Genomic DNA, 12,335 nt, shown 5'->3' on the forward strand with positions numbered 1-12,335 from the left:
CTTTCCAAAGACCTCATCTTAGTTTTACTGCAACCTCTGTTTTTATAGAATATTTTCTGTTTAAAACAGATGGTTATTTTTGGGTGCAGGTTCACAAGATGACCAATAAAACATCATTTTGGTTATTTGTTCTTATTGCTTTATTGGCCGCTGTTCACATGACCACCTTTTGTAAAAGCCAACATTTTATTGAAGTCTGATATACATACACAAAAGGGCATAAATTGTGAGTGTATATAGCTCAATGAATTTTTGCAAAGTGAACACACCCATTGCTTGTATTCAGAAACAGAACATTACCAGTACCCCAGAAGCTCCTGCCTTGTGCCACCTTCTGATCACTACCCCCAAAGCAGAACCCAAATTATAACACCATAGATTAGTTTTATCTGTTTGTGAACTTACTATAAATGGAATAATAAGTATATACTTTTGTGTGGCTTCTTTTGCTTAAAATTATGTTTGTCAGCTTCACTCATACTGTTGATTGCAGCTATAGTTCTCTCATTCTCATTGATGAGTAGCATTCAATTGTGTGAATATACCACAATTTATTTGTCCATTTTACTGTTGATGGACATGTGTGTAGTTTTTCATTTTTGGATAATTAGTTATGAACACTTTTGTAATGTCTTTTGGTAACTGTTCACATTTTTTGTTAATGTATAACAGAGTGGAAATACTGTGCCTTAATATAGGCATACGTCACTTTAAGTAGATAACTACCAAACAGTTTTCCAAAATGGTGTACCACTTTACACTCCACTGAAGCTATGAGTTTTAGTTGTTCCATGACCTCACCAACATTTGGTATTTGGGTTTTTTTTGAGGGGGGTGGTTGTTGTAGTCACAAGGACGTTTTTCTGTTCTAATCAGATCTTAAGCATAAATGTATGGTATCTCGTTGTGGTTCTAATTTGCATTTCCCTGATGATAATTAAAATTGAACACTTTTTCTCATGTTTGTTCATCTTTGGGTATCTTTTTTTATGAAGTTCCTGTTAAGTCTCTTGCCCATTTCTCTGTTGTATTATCTGATTTTTTTTTCCTTATTGATTTGTAGGAATTCTTTATTTATTCTAGATAAAAGTCCTTTGTTATATATGTATATTATAGATATCATCTTTTGCTCTATAGCTTGCCTTTTTACTCTCTTAACTATGTCTTCTGATAAATTATTAATTTTAAAGTAGTCGAATTTAACAAAAAATTTTCATTTATGTTTAGTACTTCTTTGTGTCCTGCTAGAAAAATCTTTGCCTGCCTCCAAGTTTATAAGTTTATTTTGCTGTTTTCTTCCAAACGTGTTTTGTTTTATCTTTCATATTAGCTCTCCAATCCATCTGTAATTAATATTTGTGTATGGTGTGAGATAGAAGGTTAAGATTCCTTATTTTCCATATGGATATCCAATTAACACTGCAGTGCTGTGTCATCTCTATTATAAATTTGTGACTTCCATGTGTGAGTCTGTTCTGGGCTCACTCTTCTGTTCCATTACAACTTTTATTTTTTAGGGAAAGTGGTATTTGTGTGGGAAGTTTTTGAGATGAAGGAATTCTAGAGTTAAGAGGAATTACTTTGTTCAACGTAACCTAGGAAGCAGTATTAGGGCATTTATCCTTTAACTAGAAGAATATTATCAGTAATAGAGCCAAGCTTAGGTATCACAACCTCTTAATTTCAAACATACAGAGGGTTGTTTATCTCTAAATTGTTTTGATTATACATGCTAATTAATAAATGATGTTTGAAAATATATATATAATTATAGATATAGAGATTCTATAATGTATACTGTATATAGGTATATAATAAATTATATAAATATATAGATATATAATATAAATTATCTGTACCTATATATAGATTTTATAATGTATACTATATATAAATATATATTGTAAATTCTACGTATCTATATATAGTACATGTTTATTACTGTGCCAATATGTTATTTTCATTATAACACACATACAAAATTGGAATTAAAAAGGAAATCATAAGGAAGAAATAGAAATTTTAATACTTTCTTCTTACACCCCTGTGTCAGCCAATATGGACTGGATTATGTGTACTAACAACTCTCAAATTTCAGTGGCTTTAAACAACATGAGTTTATTTCTCTCATGCTACACGTCCATTATGGTTTGGCTGTAACATTCCTCTGCATTGTTCTTACTCTGGCACCCAGGCTGATGGAGCAGCCGCTTTCTGGAAGCTTGCTAGTCCCAGGGACAGAGGGAAACATAATGGGGAATTAGCACTTAAAGCTTCTGCCTAGATGTGACACATGTCACTTCAGCTCACATTTCATTGTCCAGAGCAAGTTACGTGTCCTCACCTAATTGCAAAGAAGAAAAATGCTAACCTTGTGCCCAGGAAAAAAATCCTATGCAGAGAACTGTGCAGGAGACCTAGAGTATTTTAGACAGTACTAAAAACTATCACCTCTGAAATGACTGATTTCAGAGCACACAGCCCTGGATTTGTGTTTGTCTAAGAAAATAAACACACAAAGACAAGTCCTTTTAGTTTTTCCATTCCATGTTGTTTTTAAAACCCTACAGTCCTGAGAAATGAGTCTCCTACAACTATAGGCACAGTGGTCTCTCTTGCTTAAAACCCTTCAGTGGTGTCTGTACTCATACAACCCAGACACTAAACGGCCTGTAAGCCTACTTTTCAGGCCTCATCTCGCACCACTCACCCCATACCTAAACTGTACTGCATTTCAGTTCCTTGAAGGAGACAGGAGACATGCTCCTACTTCTGTCTTGAGTGTGTTTCCTCCCTTTCTCCTTGTTTTTACCTGCTTTAACTGTTAGATCAGACATTTCCTGCAGGAAGTCCTCTGTGACTCCAGGGTAGATAGAGTCCTCTCTTTTCTACAGTCTCATAATACTCTGTACTTTGCTTCTAGAGAAGCTGTTCCAGTTTATAAAATGCATTTTTGCACTAAGTTTTCAATCTGTTTCTCCAATTAGTGTGCAAGCTCCAAGTCTGTTTTGCTCACCACTATATGCTACACCTTGTGTTTAGCCTAGTTACTGGTATATAATAGGATGTCATTAAAGACTGAGTTTGGTTATAGTCTTATGTCTGTGACATTTATGTAGTCTATATAGAGAATGTCTGAGACATTTATACAGTCCGTAGTGAACAATTTAATAGTAAGTTAATCACAAACAAACTTCAAATACACTCTTTCTCCATGCCTCTATATCTTGGGAAGTCTAAGAGATTCCAGAGAAGGAATACTTTTCCCATTCTCTCTGGACTAGAATATACCCTCACTTAAATTTTCACGTTGTGTTTCTCCTTTTCCCACTTCTAGAGTGATATTTTTACATTAAAGCTGAAAGCCTTACAGTTAGGGGGTATATCACATTTAACATAAATGGCAGTAAAACTACCCAAGTAATGAGTGTATTATATAGACATAGTGAATAAAATAAGCTGTGTGGTATTTAGCTAGGTTTTCCTCTAACTTTCTGAAGATGGTGCTGAATTACCAAAATACAGTGTGATTTATTTTTTGTGATACTTTGCATCAGCAAAAGAGCATATGATATTTGGAAAATGCTTACCTACATACTCATGTCCCTCACTATTTGTCTTCATTTACATGTGTTGTAGAAAACCTTAGTCTTTCCTGTTTCTCTTTTCAGAAAGAATAACAAATTTGATCACCTTCCTATTTATATGTTTCATTGTGGACTATCGGTTCTCTTCTGCATTTAAAATGTAAATGTTCTAATAGAGATATCTCCCATAATGATAATCTTATTGGTGGGATTGATAGGATGATACAGACATTGTTATCTCTAAGCTTCTGATAGTTGTTTTCCCCATTTTTATTCTAGAAGAGAACCACGGCTTCCCATCAATAAAAAGTAAGATTAAAAGGATCATGAATAAGGATTATATTTGCAGAAGCTGTCTATTTTATTCAACAAATGTTTATGAAGTATCTAGTTTGTGCCAGAAGTTGGGGAAACTCAGAAAGAGATGGACACTTTGTATATAGCTTTAAATTTTTGCTTTGAACAATAACATTTTGATAAGAGCTGAGTTTCAGTATTTTGCTCGCTGTGTCACTTTTCTCACCTATAGAAAGGAGATGATAAAAACCCATCTCATAAAGTTCTGTGAGGAGTAAATAAGATAGTGCGTATAAAGCACTTATCCCAGTGCCTGACATAGAATAAGCGCTCAGTATGTGTTAGCTGTTATTTACTGTGAGGCTTTGTCCACAGTTAGCTTCTTAACTATTTCTTTTCCTGTGCTTCTTCCTGCTGTTTTTCCCATGTTGCCCTCAGAAGTGAATTTCTAAAGCGTACATCTTATTGCGTATCACTGCTGCTTTGGTACCATCTCTGTTGTCTCAAGAAGAAAGTCTCAAATACAGGAATGGCATTTGGCACCTTACCATCTGACCCTGACCTTTCTTACCAGACTAGCTTCTGCCTTGGCAGCTTACTGGGCTGCAGCCCAAAAAGGCCACACAAGTTGTAGTCCGCTGCCTTGGCTTATGCTCTTTCTTCTGCCTAGAATTCCTGCTGTAGGCCTCAACCCCTCTTCTCACACTCAACCTGAAGAAGCGATTCTCTCTGGGCAACTCAGAGGTCCCTCTCATTCTTCCCAAACAGAATTTTTTGATCCCTGTCATTTATAACTCTTTAGCATTTATCTCATTATTAGAGTTAATGACATGTGTCTTGCTCTCCCACCAGGTTGAGTTCCTTGAGAGCAGAGACCATAACTTATTCATTATTGTATCACTGGAACCTAGTAGGCATGCAGTAAAAACTTGTTGAAATAATGGATTGAAACTTGGTTTAATTTTGTTTTGATTTCAGTGTGTCTTTATTATTCTAGGTTCTGGGCCTTGTCCAAAATATGAGTGTTTTCCAGTGTCCAAAATGTAAACACAAAACTCATATTTTTGGTGCTGATGGTGCAAGGAGACTAGCACGGACCCTTGATCTTGATATTCTAGGTAAGACCACAGGATATTCTTTTGCAAAGAAAATGGCATGGTGATGAAGAATGTCTCAGAAAAGGATGAATTGCTTTTGGCTTTGTGTTTTAAATTGTTAGTATAGCACAGTTCTGTGTGTTAACCTTTCTTTGGCTTTTTGTGATACTTCATTAGTGGAAGGCTTTTTGAATAGGGGGTTTGTTCTGCCAATTATGATAACTCTTGCTATAGATAAAAACTGCCTATAACTTGAATTTGAGAGGAGAGTTTTGTGGTTTGAGTATTGTGATTTGAAGCCTACATTTTAAATAATGATCCTCAGTTTGTTTGCTACGTTGGGAAGACAGCTCTCAGTATAAGCAGATATATATACAGAAATACCTGTTCTGTATGTTGTAGCAACCTTTGGAAGTGTCAGTTCTTGGTGTGTATGAAGAAATGCCGTCCTGATCAGTTCTGAATTTATTAGTCCTTTTGCTGTAGAAAACAGTATTTTCTGTTTTCTGTAATCTTCTTATATGTAACCTTTTTATTCTGTAATCTTTTTATGCCATGTCTATAAAATATGCCCCTTGAAATTTACACTGTCTATACAGTTCATGTTACTGAATTGAAGGATTCATTAGTGTTTTGAGAAGTAAAATCATGTGTTAAAGGAGCAAAACACAGATTTTGGATAAAACATGATTTTTAACAAATCCAAAAGCAACTTAATGGACTTTTTAGGAAACATGTTTGATATTCTACTTATGAGTTGTTGCTTTTTTTTCTTAATTAATTAATTAATTATTTATTTAATTTTTGGCTGTGTTGGGTCTTCGTTGCTGCCTGCGGGCTTTCTGTACTTGCAGGGAGCAGGGACTACTCTTCATTGTGGTGCATGGACTTCTCATTGCGGTGGCTTCTCTTGTTGCAGAGCACGGGCTCTAGGCGCATGGGCTTCAGTAGTTGTGGTGCACAGGCTTAGCTGCTCCACGGCATGTGGGATCTTCCTGGACCAGGGTTCGAACCCGTGTCCCCTGCATTGGCAGGTGGATTCTTAACCACTGTGCCACCAGGGAAGTCCCTACTTACGAGTTTCTGTTCTGAGCAAAGGCAGGTGTTAGATGCTAAATAACGGAGGCATAGAGTGAATTATTAGTTTAGGATAGTTAACAATTAAGATCCCTTAAAGATCAAGGAGTTTCAAAACATTCTTTATTATAATTAAGTTTCTAAAATTTGATGTTAAATGTATTATTGTTTTTATGCATTTGTACTAAAGCAGCTACCACAGTACCAGGTGAATACTAATGATATATTTTGATACATTGTTATAATAGCTACTAATTATATTCTGCAACAGTTTTTCATTTAACCTAGGAAGTTCAATTTCCCAAATCTGCATAATAACATAACAGATTGACATTCACTTATATAATAAAGTAAATGTGTAATTATAATGACGTTATTGAATTATACTGACAGTATTATAATTCCCTAATTCAAGAATGGGTGGTATGATTTTGTAAGTCAGTTATTTAGAACTTGAAACGTGTCTCCTAGAGAAACAGTTTCACATATGGAAGATACATTTTAACCAATAGCTCACAAGTGTAATCAGAAAATCAGAAACACTGATTACTGATCACAGAAAGTGGGTAATGCTATAGACTGCTGTATATCAAAGTGTTATGGGAAAAATAATTTAGAGTTCTAATGTGGAGCACATCTCCTCCTTTTAATGTCATGGGACCCAGAGGGATGTCCCATGAACTGGAGCAGGGGCTCTGATGATGAAGAGGTTGGAATTGGGAATGAGGAACTGAAATCAGGGAAAGAGCTCTCACAGCCATGGCCTCCTGGATGGGTGAAACCCCCAGGACCCTTTACTGACTCTCTGGCTGCCTCTTATTTTCATCCATGGGGCTGTGTTTCAAATGATTATTTCGTAAAATGGCTCTTCAGAACTGTATCCATATTCACCTACAGGGGCAGTTTGTACATAGTAGTTAAAGCTCTCAGATCATGCCACAGAAACCCCTTTAACTCATGTCTCTGAAATGTGCTTCCTTCAGCCCTAACCCCTCAAAAATACTTTTCAAGGCCAGGCCGAACCTTACCCACTCTCATTACCTTTACTCCTTTTTATCCTTCTCTGTATACGATTGTTAGCCTATTACTGCTCTCACTGTGCCACTGTTTTCTAATGAGGTTTTCCTCTTTCTTGTTCTACCCTTCTGCGGATTGTGAGTCTCTGGAGGGCAGAAGTGATGTCACTAGGTGGCTATAAAACGGAGAAGGTTTTACTTTTTTTTCTTTCATTACTGTAGTAGAAATGAAAGCATTCAGTATTCTTTACTATATAATGGCTGTTCATAAATCAAGAGAAAAAACTTTGCAGGTTACTAAGTATTTTCTGTAATATCTTCTCCTGCCTGCCCCTGTGATAGCTTCCTACAGTCTAAAGTTGATCTATAGAATAGACATCAAATTTACTGAAAAGCTGGTCTTTAAATGGTTACTGAAGTATTCATGTATTTTGTCTATTGAACTTTCAGGAAAGAGTTAAACAGTTGGTCAAGATCTCAAAATTTGCTGGTAGGAGGAGCATGAAATATCTGTTCCTCCATGTAGCTCATAATATAAATTGTAGTAGGTTTGTAATTTTGTAACACATTCTTCTGCATTATTTCTGTTGCCTGGCTGAATGAATTCTTTACATAAAACACACACACACACATGCACACACACACGTTTCAATAACCTTTGGGTGGACTTGGAGTAGGTGTAAGAATGCTGAGTACCATGACAAGTCAACTCTTCTACTCCTTTTACTGCAATTTTTTTTTTTTGCAGTACGCATGCCTCTCACTGTTGTGGCCTCTCCCGTTTTGGAGCACAGGCTCTGGACGCGCAGGCTCAGCAGCCATGGCTCACGGGCCTAGCCGCTCCGCGGCATGTGGGATCTTCCCAGACTGGGGCACAAACCTGTGTCCCCTTCATCGGCAGGCGGACTCTCAACCACTGCGCCACCAGGAAAGCCCTACTGCATTTTTAATCTCAGCCTTTTGAAAGGCTTCATTTGTGATGGTGTGGTAGAAAGAGTCAATTGGATGATGGATCAGAGCATTTTTCCTCTAAATCCTACTACCTAATATATCCTCAGGGAAGACACATACCCTCTCTGACCTCAAGTCTGTATATTGGGGGTTCTTATATATTTTCTGAGAGCTCATCAAGCTCACAAGTTATATATAATGCTATATAGATTAATACATAATAAAAGAAAAATAATTCTATCTGATAAAGAGGCAGATAGTTGAAATAACAGGTCTGGCCTAATTTTCAGCAGTTCTCTTAGCTCAGTCATCTGCCATCAGGAAGATTATTTTGTTGGCTTTTTTTAAACTACTTTGCCACCCTATCTTTTCCTCTTCAATTTCCTCTTATTGTGTGGCAAGATATGTCTATATCAGTTATTACAGGGAGAAAAATTTACAGATGTCTTCCAGGCCATTTGTTGCTGAAAGACTTCCAGCAAAGAATAAATCAGAGGCCTTATTCCATGATTGGCTGCCACACTGCTTTCATATATACATATGTGATCATGGAACTGCCCTCAAATGGAATATTTTGCCCCTAATTTTCATTTGAAATTTGTTTTTCAGAGATTTAGCGATTTGAGGATAGTCATAACTCAAGTTGATTTGAGTCGATTTGTTTCTTTCTGCAATTCAAAGAATTAAATTCTAAAAGCCAATATACACTTTTGCGGTACTAATGGATATCTGGTGGGCTCTTTTAGGAGATATTCCCTTACATCTTAATATACGGGAAGCTTCAGATACAGGCCAGCCGATTGTGTTTTCACAGCCTGAAAGTGATGAGGTAAGTTATATTTCTAAATATGTATTTTAATTTCTTTTCACAGGATATATACTTTTTGATGTATAGAAAGAAAGTTGGGGAGATCAAGTTTGTCTATTTGGAATACATATGTTAAACAAAGAATAGTTAACATATCCAAAGTATCTTTAAGTTACTATTTTATATGGTAGACATACCAGTGCTGACTCTGAATTATCAACTGGACACGTTCACCTACAAAGAATTGTCACCCAACCAGTTTTTTCATGAAGAACACGAACAGTAAGAGCTTGTAGAGTTCTTATGGTGCTGGCTAGCAATATCTAACTGCCCGAGGTTATTATATTTCAGTATTAGAAGTTCATCTGATTGTTGGGAGAAGGAAACCTAATACAAGAAAATATTGAGTCGGATATAGGGAAACTGTATAAACCTTTAGAGATGGGATTTTCATTGCATTTATTTTAATAAATAAGATTGAGGAGGTGAGGTAGGAAAACTAGTAGTGTTTCATTAGCTAATATCATTGGGGATACAGTTGATAGATTTTCAAAGATTGCTGAAGCTTAATGCCTTTAAGCATAAATTCTTTAATTTTACTCCTTTTTAAAATAGAAATAAAATCATCCATATATATCTCTTCTTTCCTAAGTAGCACTTGCTATTTAGGTTTGAAAGTGAGCCGTCATCTGGTACATCAGTTTTGATGTCGTTTTTGTGCTCCTTTGCCAAGCAGCCCCAATCAGTCTTCTAGTAGTTCCTTTTTTTCCCTTATGTAATGAGTATAACTTTATAGTACCATTATTTTGTCTGTCCATAACTACTACCCCTTTTATTCTAGCTTGCTTCCTCTAATCCCATGTGAACTGGAAAATAAAACAGCCAAGCTTGGTTAGAGCTGTGAATAAAGTAAGGGCAAAACTGACAGTCAGGAGTCTCAGATTGGTAAAGTAGATTCATTCTGAATTATCTCTTTTAGGTGCCCAGAGCTCCTTTCTCTTTCTTAAGGGTTGGCAGTTATGATATAGGTGATTGAGTTGCTGGGAATATGATCTCTGAGTAAACGCAATGTAGTACTTATCATTGTTTTTCTTTTCTCTGCCTTTTAGGTAATAAACATTAAATTTCCTTTTCAGTCTTTTCTTAGAAATCTTTTGGATAAGCAAAAACCATAACCTTTTATTGCTTTCATAGTTGAAGTCTGGCAATCCCAACTACCATAGGTGTACTTTATGCAGTGAATGAAAAGTTGTATGAAAATTGAGGGTTTTTAAATTACACACTTTTAAATGCTTCCTGAGAACAGACTATTTAAAGACATTCTGTGGTGAATACAAATAATTACCTACTAGTTTAATTCAATTATGAACTTACGTTTTTAAGTATTTTTCCACCTGTTCATTATTGCTTTTTTTCTTTGAGATTCTCCAAAAGCAAGAAACATTTCAAAAAGTTAAAGGAATGTAATATAACAGAGAACATATAGCAACCATCAAAAGGTAATATGATTTAAAACTCTAAACAACAGTGTTTGTAGAGTTTGTTGGAGTTACATGTTTTTAAAATCTCATTTACATTTACATAAACATTAGACCTATTATTTTACTGTTGCTTGGTGACATTTATGGGAATGTGAGCAAGCTGCCTCTTTGGGGTTTAAGTTAGATTTGATTTGGTGAGGTCTCTGCTAAAGTAGTGAGAATTTCATGCACCACATTGTCAGCCTTACACGTGAAGACTTCTGCCTTATATATGAAGACTTCTGAGCAATTTTAAGATTTAGACATGTCCATGAAAAGGAAAAAAAATGGAGCCTTGTATTTAATTTGTTTCCATGGAAGTTATTGCTTCCTACTCTTAGATTGCAGACATTCATTATTATTAACCACCTTCCTAATAATAACAGCAGTTAGAGTATGCTAGACACTGTTAGACATTTATATACTTTCTATGCTCACAAGAACTTAATGTAATACATAAATAGTCCGCATTTTGCAGATGAGGAAACCGAGGCTCATAGAAGCTAAATAGTTTTCCCAAGGTCACAGAACTAATAAATGGCAAGATGTGATTAAAAGGCAAGTCTGTTCCTTCCAAATATTGTCCTCTTTCCATTGTATCACCTTCTGGGTCCTCTACTAATAGCTTTGATTTCCTCAATTCCTTCTAAGAAGTGAGTACAGTACTTGAGTGTATTAAATACAATATATTATTTGATTCTCGTAGCACATTTGTGAGATATGTATGATAATCTCCATTTTTCAGATGAAGAAGCAGAGATTCATTTATAGTAAGGAATTTGTCTAAGGTAGTACTAGAGGCTATTTCCACACTCAGCTCTGAAACCATAGCCCATGTATCCTCTTCCTGGTGCAGTATCTGCTTCCCTTCCTAATTAATTGCAAGATTACTTCAGTGTCTCTCTATTGTGTATATGTAGGCTAGCTTTCAGTTCACCTCCTTTTCATATCACAGAGATCTAGAGAAGAGGGTGGGCACACTCTGCCCCTCAGGTCCCACTGGTGTGCACAACCACAGGGCATAATACAGAGAGGATCCTAACCTGGGTCTGAGAATCCCATGAAGTTATATCCAGAATGTATGAGTGTGCCTTTTTCTGGGGAATTGAACAAGGGCTTTATTAGATTCTCAAAGAGGTGTCTGCATGAAAGGAAAAGCATTAATCTGTATTAGCTTGGGGTTTCATTAAGAAGAATGCCACTTTCTAAGTGTGACCTTAGGCAAGTTCCCTCATGTCTCTGAACCTTTCTCTCCATCTGTAAATTGTTATCATAATGAGAAGGATTAAATGAGATGATAGTGTGAAAATACTTTGAAAAATGCCAAGTAGAATACAACTATGAGTATTTATGTCTTCTGAAATGTTCTGTATAAGATGCTATAGCAATAAATGTCTTTCTTCTGCCCTTTATCAAAGGATTGAGTCCATTTTTGCCCTTCCCCTTACGTAGCTTCAAGTAAATGTCACTCTTTCGTGGCATCTAAAAATCAGAGCAGAATTTGACTCATGAGATATGGGTAGAGTTCTCAGCTTCAGCATTAAAGATACTGTCCTAGATATTAGGAAGCTGTTGCTGAGTCCTGGAATCAGGATCCTTCTGGTTATTCTTATGGTGAATCTTACCTCCTGATAATCCCCTTCCCTTTTGCTCTATGAACTTAAATGGAAATACGCTCTCAGAAGCTGGTCACAGCCCTCTGAACAAATTCTACCATATGCATGGAAGTTTAGTGCCCATTCTACCTTCATGTCTTCATTTAAAGAATGAAGGAAGTGTTTACTTGCCAACGTGATAAACTTCTGCAAAAGTTAATGGGATGGAATATGCAAAATTATTTGTTAATAGTTAGCCCCTTAGATTGATAATTTTTATTGTTTGCTTTTAGGGGTTTACTACAGGCAAATTTATTAACAAGTAAAAGTTTCATCTTTAGCTTTTTGTCTTCTTTCTAATTCTACCTTCTCTTCTCCATCTTCCTT

General features: G+C 36.0%; 1 protein-coding gene across 12 annotated transcripts in view; it reads left to right on the top strand.

Annotated features, from left to right (window-relative positions):
- The window catches only part of NUBPL (NUBP iron-sulfur cluster assembly factor, mitochondrial), a 397,698-nt gene that overhangs the window by 234,412 nt on the left and 150,951 nt on the right, over positions 1 to 12,335 (top strand). For 8 of the 12 annotated variants that reach the window (XR_009563092.1, XR_009563093.1, XM_030854758.2 and 5 more), the window contains 2 exons: positions 4,882 to 5,002; positions 8,772 to 8,854. Coding sequence is in view for 10 of the 12 variants with exons in the window: in XM_030854758.2 (XP_030710618.1) it covers positions 4,882 to 5,002; positions 8,772 to 8,854 (204 nt within the window). In the remaining 2 variants the exon portion in view is untranslated. Of the gene's footprint in view, positions 1 to 4,881; positions 5,003 to 7,822; positions 7,943 to 8,771; positions 8,855 to 10,255; positions 10,333 to 12,335 lie in introns of those variants that run through there. The other 4 variants (XM_060294714.2, XM_060294716.2, XM_060294715.1 and 1 more) reach the window with 4 other exon arrangements.

Source organism: Globicephala melas, chromosome 2, assembly GCF_963455315.2.
Source record: "Globicephala melas chromosome 2, mGloMel1.2, whole genome shotgun sequence".
Taxonomy (NCBI): domain Eukaryota; kingdom Metazoa; phylum Chordata; class Mammalia; order Artiodactyla; family Delphinidae; genus Globicephala; species Globicephala melas.